The sequence below is a fragment of the Natrix helvetica genome, assembly GCF_964273705.1.
Source record: "Natrix helvetica genome assembly, chromosome: Z".
NCBI classification, from domain to species: Eukaryota; Metazoa; Chordata; class Lepidosauria; order Squamata; family Natricidae; genus Natrix; species Natrix helvetica.
The window spans coordinates 32381016-32403312 of NC_138554.1; the positions used below are offsets into that span (position 1 = coordinate 32381016).

The window sequence follows — 22297 nt, forward strand, 5'->3', positions numbered from 1 at the left end:
TAAAGCCATAATTAACTTTTACTTTCTCATACCACAGGTAGGCATGCCACCCAAATCCCAAATCAAAAACTTCAGGAACTAACAACTTTGAATTTTTTTAAAAGATTATCCAATCTTTTAACCATACCAGGCAACAAACATCATAATATAATCTAAAATCTGGCAAACCCAGACTTCCTCTATATTTAGAATCTAAATGTCAAGCCGGCTTCTCTCAGCAACCAAGAAAGAAACCACTTAACTCCATTTTGCAGAATTAAGAGTACTTTTACTGGTTATGAAAAGATAGCAGCTAAGCAAAGCAAGATCTGAGGCAAGAGCACTTGAAATCAATATGTGACCAAACCCCCTCCCCCTGGTAACCCTCATCCCAGTGTCCAATCTGTAAATCCCTTAGGTGTTATGTGAGTTCCATCTTCAAGAAGCATCATCAGGTTGGTATGCAGGATGGTTGGCCTTGACCAACATCAAGCACTAATCTTCAGCATGTGCAGTAGATAGTGAGACCAAAACTCCTTTTTTACAATCTTTCCTGTACTTAAACTTCCCCTCCCAAATACCAGCCCCCCTCCCTGTTTCAATGGCAGCTGAAAGCAAATAGGGAAACAGAGGCTGACATCTGGCCCTCCTTCAAGAAAAGAAGTCATCCCTGCAAGAAAATAAAACAATAGAATAGATGACATAAGACATATATGATTCAAATATGATCAAGGCCTATCAGGGTACTTAGCATAGAACTTCTGTAAGTGTCTAGGAGCTCTAACATGAGATTTATCAACTCACTCAGCCTGGGAGGGGGGGGGAAATGCTTCCAGAAACCCAGATATTGAATTTGATTCCTATGTTTCCTTGCGTCCAAGATTTCCTTAACCTCAAAGTACTGCTCTCCCTCAATAAGAAGAGGGGCAGGGGAGGCAGGTAAGAACACACAAAAAGAAGAAGTGTGCTCTGGTTTCAACAGGTTTACATGAAACACAGGCTAAATCCACTTAAAATGCTTTGGTAACTCCAATCATACAGAAACAGGATTAATGATTTTCACAATAGGGAAAGGACCGACATACTTCGGCCCCAGTTTCTTTGATTTCTGGGTGGTTTGTAGAAACTTAATGGACAAAAACACTCAATCTCCTACTTTGTACTCCCTTTGCTTCACCCTCTTTTTGTCAACCTGTTTCTTGTGCACCCGGTGAGCAGCCTCCAACGCCTTGTGGGTCACGGGCCAAATTTGGTGAAGCTTTTCACTCCACTTGGAGAGGGACAAAACTTCTGGTTTTTCTCAAGGCAACTCAGGAATTGGTACAAAGTCCTGTCCAAGCAGAACTCTAAAAGGGGTCAAGTTGGTACTGCTGTACACAGAGTTGTTGTATGCCACCTCAGCATGTGGTAACAGTTCAGCCCAGTTATCTTGTTGATAATTGATGAAACACCGGAAGTACTGTTCCAAAACAGAATTAGTCCGTTCACAAGCCCTGTTAGTCTGAGGATGGTGGGCAGAGCTTAGGCCCTGGGTGAAGCCAGTTAGCTTCAGAAATTCCTTCCAGAAGAGGGAGGTGAACTGGACACCCCTATCTGATATGCATTCAGTTACTCCATGTAACCGATATACGTGTGAAATAAACAACTTAGCTAATGACTTAGCTGATGGGATTTTGGAACAGGGTACAAAATGAACTTGTTTGGAAAACAGGTCAGTAATTACCCAAATCACGGTATTTCCTAGATTCCCTAGCAATTTGGCAATGAAGTCCATTGATATCTCCTTCCATGGGGCCTTAGGGCGGGCCACACCTTGAAGAAGGCCCTGGGGTTTTCCCAGTGGGCGCTTCATGGCAGCACAAACGGGACAAGTGGCTATGTAGAACTTAATGTTTTTTTCAATGAAGGCCACCAAAATTGTCTCTTAACCAGATTAAAGTTTTTACAAATCCAAAATGGCCTGCCATTCTCGAATTGTGGACCCGTTGAATAACAATAGTTTTCAGGTCTGCAGGAACAAATAATTTAGCCCCTACCCAAACCAGTCCATCCTTCATAGTGCATTTGTTTGAAAGTTCCTTGAACCCGTCATCGGACTCAAGGCCCTCCTTGAGTTTCCACGTGAGGTCTGTCATGACCTCTATATTTGAAATGCCTTGGCTTCTAGTAATCACTGGGGCAGCTAGACTTTTTGCTGGGATGACTGGGTGAACTACACTCAGCTTAGAGCTGCTGGATTGGGAAAGCCTAGACAAAACACCAGCCATGAAGTTCTTCCCCCTGGAATGTACTTGAGGGTAAAGTTGAAATGGTTGAAATGTTGAGCTCAATGCACCTGTTTAGGAGATAGCTTACATGGGGTCTTCAATGCTTCCAAATTTTTATGATCAGTCCATACTTCAAAGGGTGTTTTGCCCCTTCTAGGAAATGTCGCCAGGTCATCAAAGCCCATCTGACCGCAAAAGCTTCTTTTTCCCATATAGCCCATCGTCTCTGTTTATGTCAGTTTGCGAGAGGTGTAAGCACATGGCTGCAATTTTCCATCAGCATTCGTTTGAAGTAATACTGCCCCCACCGCCACATCACTGGCATCAGCTTGAATGATAAATGGTGCCTGCATATCTGGGTGTTTCAAAATGGGTTCAGCTGTTGGACTTTTCAGTAATTCTAAAAGTTAATCTTTCGGATTTTTCTTGGAGGAGCGGCTGGAGGGAAGGGGGATTCCCCCCCCCCCTTGGACAAGCGGCTTGAAAAAATTTTGCTCTCGCCCCCAGGGGAAGGAGGAGGGGGGAGAGCCAACTAATGATGCCTCACCCCAGTAAAAGTGTTTTTCATTGGACTTAGTTTCAGAACTTATTGATGACCTGAGAACTTTGTGAACTTTTAAAATTTTTCCTATGCCTCTGAGCCCAAAGCTGGCAGGGCAAGATGGCACACTTCCGTTGTCTTCATGAACTGTGAAACCTGACTCCACCTTTAAAATTCAGGCTTCCGGTCTTTGTCTCCGTGTCACCCAGAGGAATCGCTTGTGGATTGTTATTTCCTGAACTCTTTGGAGAAAAAAACTTTCATCTATTGCTAGACTGATTAAAGAAACTCCCACCTGTTTGGATCTTCTGCCTCCTGGACTCATCTGCCTGCTCTACTTCTCCAGCTGCCCAGTCTCTATACTGACTGATCTCTTTGTTTTATAAACCATGTCTCCAAAAAGACCACCCCCTGGAAAACCTGGCTTTGCTACTTCTGCACCGACATCTGCAACATCCAGTCCTGCCACACAGTCAAAGATCACAGAACTGATGCAACTTAAGAGTACAGAGATGGATTTGCAACAAATGCTCCAGTAACTCATACAGGGCCAGGAAGAAATTAAGAAACAATTAAAAGAAATGAAGGAAGAAATTAAAGAGAATCAAGTCCAAATTTATAAGAACTCACAGAGACTGGACCTTGTGGAGGGTGGGGTGGCGGAGGTGAGAGGGGGGGGTAGAGGCTCTACAGAAGAGAAACAAAGAACTTGATATCCAACAAATGAAAACAGAGTTTGAGAGAATGTCCTTTTATCTTAGATTTCAAAATGTAATAGAAGCAGATGGGGAAAATATAAGGGACATTATGACTAATATTTTAGCTGAATACATACACAAAGATAAACAGCAGATGGAATGGGAGATAGATCTGGTCTATAGAGTGAATTCAGCATATGCCAGAACACACAATGTACCCAGGGAGGTTCATATTAAATTCCTTAGGAAAAGCACAAGAGATGAAATTCTGGGTGTACAAAGGGGGCAAGCATTGACATATCATGACAGGGAGATAACCATCCTGAAGCAGATCCCCCAAAAAATTAGGGAGAAAAGGAAAAATTATTCGCAATTGGCGAATAAACTATACCAGAAGGGGGTGTGGTTTAGATGGTTGATGCCTGAAGGTATGCTGATATTCTGGGAGGAGACAAGAATCAGAAACAATACACCCATAGAGGCACAGGCCTTTATGGAAAAAAATAAAGTGAACCTAGAAAAAACAGAAGACGCTACAACGGTCATACAGGACACGGGAGGGGCCGGAGCTCTGCCAGCGGGGGGTGAAGGGGCAACACCAAGAAAGCTCAGATCACAAAAATGAACAAGAAAACCACAATGGTATAAACAGACCGAAAGTAATAATGAAATTATATCTAGACTATACATCATATCTATATAAATTGATTGAAAACTCTTTTCTTTAGAATTAATATGCTGATTTTTTATGATTATGTATTAATGTTTTATACTTAGATGTATCTTATGAGTTTGGAGGGAGGGGGCGTCTGCCACACTTGCAACTGCCAAAATTTGTAACCATTCCACCTACCCTTTTCCTTATAAATGTTTTAAAAAACCAATAAAAATTTTTGAAAAAAAAAGGGGTTCAGCTGCAAAGAGTCACTTTAATTTCTCGAAAGAGGCTTTACACTACATAGTCCAATTCAAAGGCTTACCCGGTCTAGGCTTGGCCACCAATTTTGACTTTAGGAGATTTGTAATGGGCAGAGCAATGCTGGTGAACGAGGGGATAAATTGACGATAAAAAGTTTTACTCCTGGGTGGATCTCAATGCTGCAATCCGTCGTGTGGTGAGGGGGTAATTTATCAGAGGATTTTTCACTGAAAATGCCCTTTAGATCCCAATATTCCTTTGGGATTTTCTCCTCCCCCTCAATTTTTTCTTGCATCATGGCTGCTAGGTTAGGTTCAGCGTTGGTAATATTGGAAACCCTCCCTTCTCCCTCAGGGGTTTTAGTGGATCGGATGTGCAACCACCCTTTCTTCCAGTTGATGTTTAGGTTCCATTTATGTAACCAGGGTAAGCCCAGTATTAGTGGCTGGTCCATCCCCAGTGCCACAATGAAACTTAATGTTTCTTGGTGATCTCCCATCCACATGTCTATAGTTTCAGTCACAAAATGGGCAGGAGTGCCCTCAGCTATAGATCCATCTAGCTGGCAAAAAGCAATGGGGACTTTCAAAGTTCTCAGTTTCAAGCCCATTTTTTCACTTCTGGGCTAACAATGAAACATGTGCATCATGAGTCTAAAAGGGCCAGCATTTTTGCTTGGGCGACAGTAGATGGCACTTTAAGTTCTACTGGGATGGTCATGGGGCCCAATCGGGAACTTACCAGACTGTCATCATCGGATTTGGTTTCACTTTCCCCCAATGAGGAGGACAGTTCTTCTTCTCTTGGGATGGGAGGAAATTGTGCAATAGGTTCCACCCCTTTCATGGCGGTGTCCCTTCTCTTCCCAGGTTGTTTGTCTGGCTTCCTCTCCCTCCCAGCAGAGGGCTTTGGGCCAATCTTGGAGAGGCAATTTGCTGCCCGGTGCCCCTCCTTTCTACAATGGAAGCCAGTGGTAGACCAGGGTTTGCTTATAGACCAACTTTTTGCTCCTTTCAGAGTTCCTTTGGGGGGTATGGGAGGGGTAGCCTTCTCTTTCTCACTGTCTTCATGGTACTTGGCTAGATCGATCTCCACATCTGCTGCCAATTCGTACCAGCGTTGCAAGTTACCGGGGGGGGGGAGTTGTTTACACAGTTTTGGTATATATCTTTGTTTAAGACATCCATAAAACTGTCCATTAAAGCTTCTTCCAACCAATCCCGCATATAAACGGACAATTCATGAAACTCTTGTATGTAATCAGCCACTGGGTTCTTCCTCTTGGTAAGGGTTTTCATTCTGGTTCTGGCATTCAGCTCTGTGAGCGGGTCATCAAAGCATTTCCTCAGGGCGGCCATAAACCTATTATAGTCTCTCAGCAGTGGGGAGTCATCATTATGCAGGGCAACCATCCATGCTGCTGTCTTGTTCTCCAGCGCCATGGTAACAACTCTTACCTTGACTTCTTCTGTGGGGAGATCCTCTCTGAACTGTTGCATGAAATTCCAGACTTGGACCAGGAAAAATCCTAGTTCCTTTGGGTCACCTCCAAATTTCACAGCAAGCAGAAGAACTTTTGCCATCCGGCATCTATGGGGGGGGGGGGTCCTCATCTTGGAAGGACTCTCACCCTTGCTGCTGCCGGGGCTTCCCCATCCTGATGAGCTGCACTGTCTGCCCCCAGGGCCCCCCTTGGGGGGAACAGGGCTTCTGCAGTTCTCTCTTCTAGGTCTGGGAGATCAGCTTCTCTTTCGGGACCACTCTCACATAAACATCACCTTTCCCAAGCCTCTTGAAAAAGTTTCATAGCCTGGGACATCATAAGGTTCTCCTCATCAGCATCCTGCCAAGCAGCTGTGGGCCACAGATGTCGCTTTGTGGTAACTCCAGCCAAAATTTCCTCAGGGTCATACTTCTGATCCACTCTCAATGGCCATCTGGGGCGGACAGATCGTGCTGCCAAATTCAGATCCACCATCCGCTCCATCTCCAAGGGACATGAGGATGCAGCTGCCCCCTGTCATCCTCCTGCTCGCTGCCTGGGTAAGACATTCCTGTGAAGGTATTGGTTTTATTTACACTCCCCTCGGAAGGTGTAGGCTCCGGGATGAGTGTGAAAGTGAGATCTTGCTTAATGTCAAGCCCGCCTCCCTCAGCAACCAAATAGCCAGGGGTTGTAACACAAATACATACCTATTTCCCTGGCTTAGCTGATAAAGGAGGAGAGCCTGTGGCTTAGTGGCAATTACATCGGCCTAATATGAAATACAGCCCTGGTTCGAATCCCAGTAAGGGTATGGTAGCTGATGAGAGCTAAATAGCTTGAAATGGATCCATACTAGTCTCCCTTTATTTATTTATCAGCACAAATACAACACAAATATAAAAAGGCAACATTAAAAATAAAAATATGGGTTTCTGTCTGGATGGTTTTCTGTGATGGGCCGAATGACAGAAAGAGGGAGTAGTGAGTGAGCTCCCATATTTGGGCATACCAGGGGTTGTAACACAAATACATACCTATTTCTCAGGCTTAGCTGATAAAGGAGGAGAGCCTGTGGCTAAGTGGCAATTACATCGGCCTAATATGCAATACAGCCCTGGTTCGAATCCCAGTAAGGGTATGGCTAGCTGATGAAAATAGCTTGAAATGGATCCATACTAGTCTCCCTTTATTTATTTATCAGCACAAATACAACACACACACACACATACACACACACACACACACACACACATATGTGTGTGTGTGTGTGTGTGTGTGTGTTTGTGTTACAACCCCTGGTATGACCTAATATGGGAGGGAGCTCACTCCTCCCTCTTTCTGTCCTTTCGGCTCATCACAGAAAACCATCCAGGCAGAAACCCATATTTTTATTTTTAATGTTGCCTTTTTATATTTGTGTTGTATTTGTGCTGATAAAATAAAGGGAGACTAGTATAGATCCATTTCGAGCTATTTAGCTCTCATCAGCTAGCCATACCCTTACTGGGATTCGAACCTGGGCTGTATTATACACTAGGCAAGAGTCTTAACCACTATGCCACAGGCTTCTCCTCCTCCAATCGGTCTCCAATTCCAACTGCAATCTCCATGTCAGCCAGTGCTTTCTTGATCTCCCTCTGGCTATTCGCCATCCTGACGGACCAAATTAGGTCTCAAAGAAAACCAGGGTGGTCATTGAGGCTCAATCCCGGCCCAAAAGGTGGAGAAAGGGCCGGCAGCAACCCCTCCTTTGTCAAAGAGCTCCGGAGCATTTTCGGAGCTCAGAAGTCAGCTGCCATCCCCCGAATTGTTTTAGATAATTCTAAAAACACCAATTTTAAAATGAAACTAGAATAAAGGACATTAGAAAGGAAACTATGTAAATATTAGATGAATGCAGAAATAATATGTATTTAAAATAATGTAACCTGGTCTCTTCATTTTTTAAATATACATTTTTAATATACATTTCTAAGGTTAATTGGAAATCCAAAACTAGTTTAGACAAAATACTTTTAAATTATAGTCTGTATATTTAAAGGAAAATATTTTGGAGTATGGAAAATAACAATAAAGAAATGTAAATTATCTTTTGGAATATGAAAAATAACAATAAAGAAATTTAAATTAGCTACTGTATGTAGTTGTTGAGGAGTACCTTCAAACTATTTTTCCAGTATCAGTTATTAAGGACCATATAGAGAATTAATAAAATAACTTTAATCAGTCCAGATTTAATTAACAACATGGGTCTATCCTATATTTCTCCTGGCCATATGCACTTTTTGGAATGTATTTGCTTAATGCAGCTGAAAAGTTATGCGTCTTAAAGGTTTTACTTTTTAGATTGTTTGTATGATGTTCATAGTCGTACATGCAAGGACAATAAAGACATTCTTTGTCATTGTAAAAGAGCAGATCATGTACAAGAAAACCACAATAATACATTAATATATGTATCATACATTCTAAGTTAGCATTTTAAAAGACCATACTGAGCAGTGTGTGTCTTTGTATGTACAAAAATGTAACATTTAAGTACCTAAGAAAAAACATATATACTGTGAAGGGAATGGTTTTCCTTGTGATGCTATATGGAAGTAAAATGTTGACTTTGAAGAAACAGAATAGAAGTAGTATTTTTGCTTCTTAAATTTCATGTTGAAAATACTTTAAAATATTATGGAAAAGCAAGAAAACAAAAAACATTATAGAACAAATCATTTGGCTTTTGGACTGTAATCATATTACATCTCTCTCTCTCTCTCTCTCACTCCCTTCCTCCCTCTCTCCCTCCCTCCCTACCAACCTACCTACCATGTTTTCCCGAAAATAAGACCCACTGAGAAAATAAGCCCTAGCATGATTTTAGTGTGGAAAAATCTTACCCCCAAAATAACCCCTAGTTAAGAGCTGTGCTTCCTGTCCAGCAGGCTAGATCATGTGCCTGACCCCATGTCTCTGCCTCTGTCTTCTGCTGGTGCACCTGCCATGAGGTGGCCTCAATGTTAAGAGAGCCAGGGGCAGAGGCAAGAAGAGGCTTCTTCTTTTCTATCCCTGCTCTGGATCAGGGAATGCAGCTGGCGGGCAGGTGGGGGTAGGGGCTGGTCAAAAATCAGCTTCTCTCTCACACAGTTACTTTGAAGCAACCTCTGGAGGTGGCCTGCACCAGCTTTCTCTTCCTCTGTGGGATAGTGGGAGGGAAATCTGGGTATCCTGAGATGTCCCCCTCTATGAGGTGACTCAGGTTTAACTTGGTAGGTGAAGAAGGCTTTGGAAACAGCCTTTTCATTTACATTCATCATCAATATTGTAATTTTCCTTTTATTTTTCAAAAAAAAATATTTGTATTTACCATGATTAGCCTCCTTGAATGCCAATGGGAAGGCATGGTATGAATTCTGCACACGAGCCATGGAAATCCAGACACTCACACCCTCAAATCTCACAACACTTCCTCACTCGAGGTGCATCCCTGCTTTATGGGTGATTTCAACTTTGCAGCTCAGCTAAGTTCTTCAGCTATGGCAAGCCACAGTTCCAATCACCTGCATGTGGGTATGAGAGAGAAGCTGAGTATTGAGGCTCCAGCTAGCCCCCACCTCACCCATTTGCCCACCAGATTCCTCGATCCAGGGCAGGGATAGCGTCTGCTTGCCTCTGCCCCTGGCTTTCTTTTTTTTTATATAAAACAAAGTATTATTGGTTTTTAAATATATAGGGAAAGGTAAGGGGATGTACAAAAATTTTGGCAGCTTCCACACTGGTGGTGGAGATCCCTCCAAGAAACTCACAGATTTAACAATCTTAAAAACAAAATATAAAAGAAAGCAGCAGAGCAAATCTTACTCTATATTATCAATCATGTGTTTCTACATTTTTATTTTGATCGTCAAGGTGTTGACGATCATCTTTAAAGCGCTCCATGGCACAGGACCTAGCTATCTGCGGGATCGCATCCTACCCCACACATCCCTGCGATCAATTCACTCTCACAGAGAGGGACACCTCCGGGTGCCGTCCACTAGGCAATGCCAGCGGGCGGCGCCCAGGAGTAGGGCCTTCTCTGTGATGGGCCCGACCCTCTGGAATGACCTCCCCCCGACATCAGAACAACCACCGATCTCCGCTCCTTCCGCAAGAAACTTAAGACCCACCTGTTCCACTTAGCTGGCCAGGCCTAACCGTAGCTTTAATCTTTAATCCTCTGGCCAGTATTTTAAATTTCAGGGGTAGACTTTTTAGGCTGCTTTTTAATTTTTATTATTGTACGGCTTTATATTTAATCTGTTTTTAAGGGGTATTTAATATTTTCTATTGTGTATATGGTTTTTTAGCTGCTGTCTGTACACCGCCCCAAGTCCCTTTGGTGAGAGGGGGCGGTCTATAAATTAATTAAATAAATAAATAAATAAATAAATAAATAAATAAATAAATAAATAAATATTTGTCACTTTCTAAAATATCACCAATTGCTATTGTTCCAAATACCTATTTTTGTGATCTGAACCTTTTCAATATTGCTCCTTCTTCCCTGCCCCCAGAAGAGGCCTCCACGCCCCCCTCCCTCCCAGCTTGCGTATTGCTGTCCTTTTCACTACTCCCACTAAATTCCTCCTCTGGGAGGGAAAAATTCTATTTAATGAAGGCTTCCGCCTCCTGAACTGTGTTAATTCTAATCCTATTTCCCTCCCAGAAGACCAACATCCCCTCTGGTAACAGCTATTTAACCAGACCCCTTTATTATATAATTTTTTTGATAAGGAGGAATATTTCCTCCTTCTCTCTCTTATTTTTTTGGGGGGGGGATCTGTTTAAGAATGGTGATCTCTTCCTCTTTATATATCAATGGTCTCTCCCTTTGGGCCGCAAGCACCTCATCCCTGGTGGATCTCCTGACAAATTTAACATGTATCTCCCTTGGAACGTTATGACTTCTGGCATATGCTGAATTTATCCTATATACTAGATCCATATTCCACCATAATTGTTTTTTTTTTTCTCTTAATGTAATCTGCTAAGATTGTACTCATAATATCTTTAAGATCTTCATTTTCTGTTTCTGGTAGGTTCTGGAATCTAACAAAAAAGGACATTTTTCAAATTCTATTTTTGTCTGAAAATTTTCCATGTCTATGTTTCCCTTGCATATTGTTTTAATTTCTTCGCCCAGTTCTGCCACTCCTTCCTCTAACACCAAAATTCTCTGTTTATTTCCAGCTTTGTGTTCTTTAACCTCTCTGAGTTCTTCTTTAATCTCTGCCATTTCTTTTCTTAGTTCATTTTGGCCCCTCATAAGTTCTTTAAACATTTCAGTAACAGATAGTTCTTTTGGTTCCTCTCCAGCCCCTCCTTTCTGCAACATTGAAGTAATCTTAGTCTGTTGTATTGTGGGGCTGGGAGCAGCAGATGAGGGGGCTGAGTGAGACTTGCCCGTCGGTGGTTTCCTTGAAGCCATTTTCAAGTTCAGAGATGCAAGTCTTTTCCAGAGAATGTGGTGTCCATGGATTTCGCAGCTGCGCTGGTCTCAAAAGGCAAACAAGAGCAAAGGCACGCAATTTACAGCTCCAAGAGAGAAATACTCCAAGAGGAAAATTCAAATAACCAAAGTTCAGAAGAACCACATACAAGAAGAAGTCTCAGTTTCCCTTCGAGAGAGTAAAACAAACAATCCACTTTTCTTTGTTTTCCCTTTGGGAGTAGTTTCAAAGGACAGGCTTCATTTATATGTAGACAAAGGAAGGAGAGCGGGCGCCATCTTTGCCCTCCCTTCCGCAGGGAAAGAAGTAAAAAAAAGGTTTTTTTCCCTTTTTGGAAAATCAGCTCCGAAATCATTTCCAGCAATTGTGAGAAGTCATTCTCAATTTACTGTCTCAAGTGACAAGTCAAGCCTTCATTTTCTCTCTTCAGGAGAGTTCATTTAAATGCCGCTTAGCCCTGGGGGGGGGTAATAGAAAAACCACCCTCCTCTAATTTCCATTCCAAAAACTAGAACACACAGACTTACAAGCGTCTGCTGTTTTTCTTCTAAGTAGACAGAGAGCACTGGACAGGATCCACACCTCCAGTCCCCAGCCACACTTCTCCTGCTGTTTTGAAACCTTCTGGAGCCGTTCGGCGAAAGGGCGAAGTCACTCGCTCCCCCTCTGCTCCCCGGCACCTAGACGAAGCTGGGAAAGTGCCCCCACTGGCCACTGCCAATTGCGGGGTACCCCAGCAAGCCGCCCTTCGGCAGGAGACCCATCCAGAGTCTCCTGTGTTCCTTTCGAAACCCACCGGGAAAGCGAATGGTGGAAAATGCGTCCGTCGCCATCCGGACCCGGAAGCGGAAGTGCCCCTGGCTTTCTTGACATATGGTAAAGCTTTTTTAAAAAAATCTATCCATGTTTGATGAATTATTGATATGAATTGTTCTCAACCATGATTATAGGTTTTATTAAAGTATTTTCATGCTTATTGTTTTCTTCTTCTTTTTGATTAATCACCCAAGTCACTACAAAAAGAGGGATAGACTTATAAATTGAATTAATAATTAACCACAAGAACAAAATTGATTAGTTAAGGGGATGAGAATGGAGAGAGATAATATACAGAGACTAAAGTTCAAAATCACATGAAAAACTTCAGTTTTTAATAAAATTTTAAAATTTCTCCAAACTGGAGAATGGATTGAAAAGTACAGTTTTTAGATGTTTAACAGAGTACGTTGTCTTGATGAAGGACAAATACTTTCAATTTATATCTGTCTTAATTTTTAGCCTGATAACACCCTCGTACATCCCTAGGTTTAAAAGACAACTGTGGAAATAAACATTGTCTTTTTATTAAATAAAAATAAATTATTGAATCTTCCACTTCACAATATAAATAGAAGAATATATGATGAAATAACTGTAAATAGAGATTATCAGTAATCCAGGTCATGGTTGTCCGAAAGGTGCTTTTTCAAGAAGCAACTGGACTTTCTGTTTTTTCTTTGAAGATCTTTAACTTCTCATCCAGGGAGTTTGTTCAGTTGAGCGAGATTGGGCTGGATGAGGAGCAAAATGTCTTCAAAGAAAATCAGAAAGTCCAGTTGCCTCTTGAAAAAGCATCTTTGGGACATGATAGAATAACATGGCATATCAATCTCATGCTAGAACAAAGTATAAGAAAAATATACTTAAAATAAATTTTCTACCTTCTTAAATCTACTAATCACAAGATCAGGGTGTTGATTTTCCTGTACAATTCTTCAGTTAAAATAATGTGGTCCCAGGGAGTATTAAAATAGTTCAATCCATGGCAATCTTCTGAGACTGCCAATGGAAACTGTTGAAAGAAAATCTTTGGGGAGAAAGGCAAGAGCTATTTGAATAAAAATATTTAATATCTCCACAGAAGAAAATCTCACTGATGGATACATAAAGAAAAAATAGGGAAAATATACATGAATAAAAATAGTGAGTTACTTGTTTTCTATTAAAAAATCTGTTCTTTCTTCTTTTTTGTATTCAATACTTATTGCATACTTCCTTCGCTTTTCAGTTATAGTCCCAATAAAATCAGAATAAAAAAAGCAAGCTGCTACCCAAGATTGAAATTACATTTAAGAAGAGTGAATGTGAAAGAAACAGCAGGAACATTTTATGGAGTAGTCAAATCAACTAACATTATTTTTATATCAATTTAGAAATTGAAGATATGATGTCATCTTCAGTGAAAGATTTAAGATGCTCTTCAAACTTTTCCAAGGAGAACTGAATGAAAAACAGCTCTAATTTGTTTATTTGTTTTCCAAGGCATATGAAGGTTCATTTTTTTAAAAATGGGTAATCACAGATCAGTATTTCTTCTCTTGGAATTTTCAAGCATTCGGGAGCAACAATTTATCTATCTGGCTTTATTGCTGATACTTTATGGAATGACAGTGATAGGGAATGTTCTTGTTATCAGTGCAATTGTTGCTAACTACCATCTTCACATTCCAATGCATTTCTTTGTGATGAACTTAGCTATTCAAGATGTTGGTTCTGTTTCAATCATAATTCCCAAAGCTGTTTTTAATCTTGCTATGAATATAAGGTATATTTCTTATTCTGGTTGTATTGCTCAAGTCTTCTTGTTTCTTTTATTCCTGGGTTCTGATACCTCCTTCCTAACTGTAATGGCATATGATAGGTGTATTGCAATTTGCAACCCTTTACATTATGAAATGATAATGAACAGGAACACCTGCATCAAAATGGTTGGCAGTGTGTGGATTGCCAGTTTTCTCAATGCTTTATTAAACACTTCTGAAACATTCACTACTCATTTCTGCTCTAATAGTATCAATCAGTTCTATTGTGAAATCCCATATTTACTTAAGATTGCCTGCTCTGATTCATATATAAATGAAATTGGAGTTGTAATGTTTAGTGCTACCTTAGGTTTTGGATGTTTCATCTTCATTATTGTTACCTATGTGAAGATATTTTCTGTTGTTCTGAAAATTCCTTCAGTTCAAGGAAGGAAAAAAGCCTTATCCACTTGCCTACCACACCTCACTGTCATATTTTTGTTTACTGCCTACTTTGCTTATCTAAGGCCCATATCTGACAATCCTTCATATCTTGATTTTGTAATTACAATAATGTATTCTGTTGCCCCTTCCATGCTAAATCCATTAATCTATAGTATGAGTAACAAGGACATTAAAGTTGCTCTTTCAAGATTTCTTAGCCTAAGATCATTTCTTTTTAAAGAACTATGAATTGAAAAAAAAATGTCTATTTCAGCTTTACATGTAATTCTTAAGACCAAATACAAATTACTAAAAAGATGATAAAATGTAACTGAATCATACTGCAAGCTTTTTGACATCTGCTTTAAAGGAAATATATGAAAGGCAGATATGTTTAGAGAAAGTTCAAATAAAAAAAATATTTAATCATATATCTACATTTGATTTTTAGTAGATACCAAGATTGCTTGAGAGATGTATGTAATGGGGATGCTTATGTGAAATGCCTCATTGATGATAAGTGGAATGTTAGAAAATACATTCCTTTGAGAAAGTGAATTGGAATTCAAAAAGTAATTAAAAGAAAACTCATTTTTGCATACTGGAAAAATGTTTCATTCAAAAGACATTTTTGCAAGAAAGTTGCTGTATATTAATTACATTTTGTATAATTGTATGTTTCTAATGATATAATTTCTCAAGCACTTGTCCTTATTGATCTAGATATGCTAGAACATTGTGTTGCATTTAAAAATTGCAGTTCAATTTTTATGATATTAAATATAATGATCCTAGTCTTTTCTGTGTTTTTCTCCTGTCCATCTTCACTTTCTGAAGGTGAGTTTTGTTGCATCCTAATTTAGCTTTAGTGGACACTTTCTCTGTTCTGAGAATTTCTTCTATTTTAGAAAGATATAAGATTTTCCTGGCTTGTCTATAATTTCTTGCCTATGGAAATTCTCAGTCATCCAGGGCTATTTCAAAGGGCAATAGGGTAACTTTTTTCTTGAAAATGTTTCTCTTTTCACCCAAGAAACTTCTTCAGTGGCTTCTCAATGACTTTTGCTTAAGCTTAATGTTTGTTTTCCTAATCATTCCTTTTAATGTTCTATCAAACATTGACTTCATAATGGCAATCTATGATATAAGAAATAAGGATACTGAGGTTGTTCTTTCAAAATTATGCATGAAAAATAAACAAACTGAATCCCTACATTATGTATGTCAAGGAGAAAGAGAAAAAGAGGATATAGGGAATAACTCTGATTTTCCAACCTTAACTTACTATAAAAAGATTATGAAGATGCAGATATTAAATACAATTTATTTCCGTCAAGATAGATTTTGCATAGATGAAATATATATGAAAATGAAATGATTTAGTACTTGTTTCTTTATGGTAGATTTCTGACAATATATATGTGAGGAGAAACAATTGAGAAAGATAGAAGAAAGTATATATTTTCATTTATGTGCTTTTTAAAAGGGTATGTAACATTATGGAAAGAAAGATATAAAATTGCAGGTAACTGAATATTCTATTATGATTTAATAAAAACCTACAATTAATAATAATCACCAGGACTATTTTAATTTCTACACTGTAATCAATTCATTTAGAAAAAAATATAACCAAATTTTTATAGCTAAGTTTGCTGTGCCCTCATTTTTCCTACTTCTAATTCAGAATGCTCATAGGAACAAATAATTCTTCAGTTTAAAGAATTTGAAACCACATCCAGCCAATAATTGCTCTATAATTGCCTTCATTTCTTGCCTAATATGATTAGTATTAATTCATCTCTATTCTGTGGGATTGTTGAGCCAAAGAAGTTGATTTGAACTGATTCCTTTCCAACAATGCTGGTCACCCAAAGACTTAAATACATGACACCTTTAGATACATACCACTCCATCTATAGAAGTTAATGAAAATGTTTTCATTTCAGAATGCCTTTGAAGAGCTTATTTCATATGTGCATGTGGTACATTGTGTAATATATCTGGGTCAAAATAAAATATTACCTTAATTAAGTTATTTAAACCAGAGGTGAGTTCCTGCCAGTTCTAACCTCTTCTATAGAAGAGGTTCCACAAATCTACAGTGCCGTTTAGAACCGGTTCCAGCTCCTTCCCCCTGCCCGTCCTTACATCATCAAGATGAAGAGTGAGAGGAGGAATTCTGGGAGTTGAAGTCCACAAGTCTTAAAGCTGTCAAATTTGAACACTCCTGGGTTTTTTTTTCCCTAAAGGGTTAGGGGTGCAAGGGTCTTGTAACTTGACAGCTTTAAGACTTGTGTGCTTCAAATGCCAGAGTTTCTCAGCCAACATTTTGGTTGCTAAGCAAGAGCGTTGTTAAGTGAGTTTCACTACATTTTACAAGTTGGCCATGCCCACCCAATCACATGACTGCCAAGCCACTCCCACCCAGTTACATGGCCAGCAAGCCACCCCCACAAAGCAGGCCACAACTACAGAAGAGGTTCTAAAATTTTTTGAAACCCACCACTGATTTAAACCATTTATGTGCACAAGAATCCTGGACACCCAAAAAGTTGATTGGTTGAATTTTTCAGATACATAACATTTCATCTGCAGAACATAATGAAACAAAGGTTTAGAAAAGGATCAGAATTCTTCTGTAGAGTTTATTTCCTATGTGTATGTAGTAGGTGTATGTAATATATCTGAGTCAAAAGAAAATATTTCCTTAATTAAATCATATATGCTAGATATGCACATATCACTGTTAATCAATAGTTTTAAAATATGTTTCCAACTTCATATAAGTAGTTATACATATGTAGAAACATTTTCCCATAATCATGCTTACTTTTTAGAAAATTATTTCTTTATTAAATTCAAAATCGAAATGCAACTAAGGTCCTAGGATGATGATGATGATGATGATGATGATGATGATGATGATGATGATGATGATGATGATGATGATTATTATTATTAATCACTTTAAGCCAGAAAATAATTAATTACAGACAGTTTGGTATTTCCTCTCTCAAGCCTAAAATTGATTTTTCTATTAATACTGCAGCTCTGATCATTCTGGATCTCCTATCAAATATACTGTGCATTAGTTCCAGCCTGCCTGTCATATATCAAATCAAAGATGAAAAGATGCTGCCTCATAGGCAGGATATTGAACAATGCAGCTATTTTCTTCCAGAAGTGTCTTTGCTTGTTGATAGTTTTGATCTACTATCATTTAAACTCAGAAATAAATATTTAAGTTCTTAGTTGTAGCTCTGGCTTCATCTTATTTAATCTTCTGGCATCCGGTATCCTTTATATTATTTCATTTTATAATATTATTTTATCATATTTTATAGTATGCCATATGTTGTCATGTCATAATTTGCCTCATTCATATCTGAATAAGATATTTGAGAAATCCTTTGATTCATGCAAGCCATTTTGCATATGTGTTTTAATATTGCCAAAGGAAACTAGCATTACAGTTTTATACTGTCTGAAGAGTAAGAAATGTTGAACTCTAAGGAATGTGAGGTTGGAGGGCCACACAAAATTCTAAGCACTATTTTTACGGAACACAGGAAGATGAAATTTGTATTTAAGTCTTTGTTTAATCTCACTGAAGAGCATAACATGGTGCTCATGAATTTGTTTGATCGGTAGAACCTTTGCAATTTCCACCTGTCCAAAATATTAAATAATGTGTTATGGACCTCTTTTTTAGTATCTTCAAGCAAACCTATCTGAAAAGTATTGGTAAGTGTCAAAGGATTTTTTTATATCATAATGAATACCACCTAAGAGTATTTGTGCAATAATTCTATAAGCATGTAGTGAAATAAAGATACAGTGTGAGTCATGAAATCACACTTCAATTTTTAAACAACTATAATGATATTTAATCACCCACCGACAAAAAAAAATAAAAACTGTGTTCTTGGGGGCTTCCACATTAGCCCTAGACCAAGGGTCTGCAACAGGGGTGGGTTCTAGCCAGTGTTACTGCCGGTTTGCAGCATGTGCATGCTGGATGTGTGCTGCACGAGCATGCACAATTCAATAGAAATTGTTCTGCGCATCCACAGAATTCAAAAACAAATGGTGGCGGCAAGTGCAGCAACTGGAAAACCAGTTAGGAGGTGTGGGCAGCCTGGGTCACTGCCATTTCTGCAACCTAGGCCAGCATGCCACTACTAGTTTGTCAAACCAGGCCAAACCAGTAGGAACCCACCACTAGTCTGCAACCTTAGGCACTCAAAGAGCCATTTGGACCCGCTACCCACAGAAAACACAACACCTGGAGCTTCAAAACCTGGGTGGGCATGGTGATCTCAATGTAACTCACTCCCACCCAGTCACATACCACCCCAGCCATGCCTACCCAGGTTTTGTGGCTCCTGGTGTTTTCTTTTCTATGGGAAACAGGTCTCTCTCTCTCTCTCTCTCTCTCTCTCTCTCTCTCTCTCTCTCTCTCTCTCTCTCTCTCTCTCTCTCTCTCTCTCTCTCTCTCTCTCTCTCTCATCTTTCTCCCTCTAACCTCTCTCTCTCTTCCTCTTCCTCTCTCCCCTTCCTTCCTCTCTCATCTCTATCTTTCTCCCTCTTTCCCTCCCTCCCTCTTTCCCTCTCCCACCATTTCTCATTTCTGTTTCTCTCATCTCTCTCTCATCTCTCCCTCATTCCCTCTCATCTTTCTTTTTCTCTTTTTCTCCCTTTCTCTCTCTCTCTCATCTGTTTCTGTCTCCCTCTCCCCTCTCTCCCACTCCCTCCCCCTCTCATCTCTCTCTCTTTCTCCCCCCTCTCTCAGTTGTTTCCCTCTCTCCTCCCTCTCTGTCATTATCTCCCTCCAGCTCTCACTCATTTCTCTCTCCCTGTTCCTGACTCTCTCAATTGTTTTTCTTTTTCCTCTCTCTCATTCTCTCCCTCCATCATTTTCTCATTTCTCTCTTTCCTTTTCTCCCCTTTTCTCTCTCATCTATCTCTCTCTCCCTCTCATTTGTTTTTCTCTTTTTCCTCTCCCTCTCTCCTCCTCTCTTTCTTTCTCTATCCCCTTCTTCCTCTCATTTGTTTCTCTCTCTTTCTCATTCTCTCCCTCCAGTTCTCTCTCATTTCTCTCTCTTTCTTCTTCTCTCTCTCCCCCTTCTCTCTCTCATTTGTTTTCTTTCCTCTCTCTTTCTCCCTCTATCATTTTCTCATTTCTTTCTCTTTTTCTATCCCCCCTCTCTCTATCTCTCACACACAAGCGGCATCCATTCAGGGCTGGGATCATGGCGGTGGTGAGGACTGTGAGTCCTCCTCCCACTGCAGCCACTGCACAGTGTAGTGAGTAGGGGGTTGTGCTGTGCAGGAGAGCCTGCACTGCACAGGAGAGCCAGAGCTCTTCCTTCCCTGCCTCTGATGGCAGTGGCTGCTCCTTCCCATTCCCCTCCTTCCTGAGCCCACATGAATGGGACCATGGCTGGTTCTGAGCTTCAAATGAAGAACTTGAAATTGCAAAAATCAGACAGTTGAAGGCAGTGCAGAGAAAACACTAAGGGCGCTTCAGCTGCATGGCCCTGTGACTTCTTGGGGTGGCAAACAGGTTGTGTGACCAGGTTGGCAGGGAGCAGTAGGAGAGGGGACAAAGAGAAAAGACTTTCAAATTGAGCATTTTAAAATTTACATTCTGAAAAAGTTGTATTTCGGGGTTATTTTGATGTATCCCCTCCTGTTATGAGGTTTGTTTGATCAGAACATCAGTATTTTTCCCCTATAGAATTCTTCACTTAAAATAATACAGACTCCTGGGAAACATCCCACAGAGCTTATGAAATCTCTGGTCCACTGAGTCTCCATTAGATTTCCAATAAAGTCTAACTCTTATTATATTTGGAGGAAAAGCTAGAGATACTATATGATATGCCATTTATAGTTCTATAGCATACAACCTTAGCAATGATTTCATGAATAAAGATGGTGAGTTATCTGTAGTTACTTCTCTGCCTCTCTGTAAATATTAACTTTGGTTTTCTTGCCTATTCTCTTCTAATAATAAGTACTGTTAAAATAATATTGTTGTTTTTTTCCTGAGGGAGGGAGCAATATTTTCATCAGCATTTCAATGAGAAATGGATTTTATGTAGCTAAATACTAAAAACAAAATGGTTTTAAAGCCATTTTAAATCACAACATAACAGAAAACAAAAGGGTGTATCTATCTCAATATGGCTGAATTCCACAAAGTTCAAACCTTAGGAACTTCAAACATAATTATTCTCTAGTGGAATGATTTCTCCAATTTTCATTTTTCTGCATTTCATTCTTTGAACCTCTATTTTTTTAAAACAAAAAAATGTTATTATATTTATTCTGGCATTAACAGAATTTCTGGTAACAGAAATTGAAAAGACCTATTCAAATTATGGAGAGAGAATTGATTCAGAAATAGAAACTGCTGACATCTGTTTTATAATATTGCTACAATACAAGTAATAATGATTTAAAACCAAATTTTGGAAACCAGAATATTGAATGCAAACAAACTTAATAAAAAGGATTTGTCTGTTTCATTTCTCATTCCCCAGAAATGTAATGTACATTTATTGAACATTGAACAGATCTTATTCATATTTTTTTTCCAAATGCATATATAATTGCTCTTCCCTTTTTTCTAGGAAGAACATGCTCACAATTAAAAATGCATAATCACACATCTGAGTTTCTTCTTTTGGAATTCTCAAAGATTTGGGAGCTACAGATTATATATGCAGCTTTATTACTGATCCTGTATTTGATGACATTAACAGGGAATCTTCTAATCATCATTGCAGTTGTTTTTGATCACCGGCTTCACATCCCCATGTACTTCTTCCTGATGAGTTTAGCCATACAAGACATTGGTTCAGTTTCAGTCATTATTCCCAAAGCCATTTTTAATTCACTTACAAATATAAGGCACATTTATTTCTCAGGATGTGTTACTCAAGTCCTCATGTTTGTTTTTTTTCTCAGTTCTGACATTGCTATCCTGACTCTCATGGCCTATGATCGATATGTTGCCATCTGCAATCCTTTGCAATATGAAATAATAATGAACAGGACAGCCTGCACCAAAATGATTAGTTGTGCGTGGATCATCAGCTTTCTCAATTCTACAATAAACACTGTTGAAACTTTCATTATTCCTTTTTGCTCCAATATTATCCATCAGTTTTATTGTGAAATCCCACATTTACTTAAGGTTGCATGCTCTGGATCATACATAACTAAACTTGGAGTTGTATTCTTCAGTACTACAGTAGGATTTGGTTGTTTTGTATTTATTTTCATTACCTATGTGAAGATTTTCACTGCTGTTTTAAAAATTCCTTCCATTCAGGGAAGAAAAAAGGCCTTCTCTACTTGTGTACCACACCTCACCATCTTTTCCATATTTTTATTTACTGCTATATTTGCTTACCTAAGGCCCATTTCTAACAGAGCATCAGTTTTTGATTTTATAATTACAATATTGTATTCCATTATTCCACCCATGCTGAATCCATTGATCTATAGCATGAGAAACAAAGATCTCAAAGCTGCTCTTTCAAAAATTTTCTGGTCATTTGTTTTTGAAAAGACCTGGAACTGCATAGCTATCTCATTATCTACATCAATAGGAAAGAGAAAATAGAGACATAGGAAATAAGACTAAGATTCTCAATATTTATGCTTCCTTAAGGTAAAATATTATGATTAGGCAGATGATTATGTTAAATGGTAGTCATTTCCTGAAGAGATTTCAACTAAACAGGTGAAGGTTATTTTTTAAGTTTCAGAAGTAATTTGAAGACAAGAGGTATAAAATGAAATGTGTAAATGTATATAGTGCATTGTGCATACAATATACAGTATATCAATTCATGTATGTATGTATGACATAGTTTCTGAACAACTTATCCTTACCTTCAGTTCTG

The 22297-nt window shown here is 39.1% G+C and overlaps 2 protein-coding genes across 2 annotated transcripts; both read left to right on the forward strand.

Moving 5' to 3' along the window:
- Nucleotides 1-13697: 13697 nt before the first annotated feature.
- Nucleotides 13698-14624, forward strand: LOC309381754 (olfactory receptor 14A16-like; the record flags this gene model as incomplete). Its single annotated transcript, XM_081933039.1, has 1 exon — nt 13698-14624. The coding sequence occupies one exon, from the start codon at nt 13698-13700 to the stop codon at nt 14622-14624; it is 927 nt and encodes a 308-aa protein (XP_081789165.1).
- Nucleotides 14625-21039: 6415 nt separating this feature from the next.
- LOC309381755 (olfactory receptor 14I1-like) lies at nt 21040-22014 on the forward strand (the record flags this gene model as incomplete). Its single annotated transcript, XM_081933040.1, has 1 exon — nt 21040-22014. The coding sequence occupies one exon, from the start codon at nt 21040-21042 to the stop codon at nt 22012-22014; it is 975 nt and encodes a 324-aa protein (XP_081789166.1).
- Between the last annotated feature and the right edge of the window lie 283 nt (nt 22015-22297).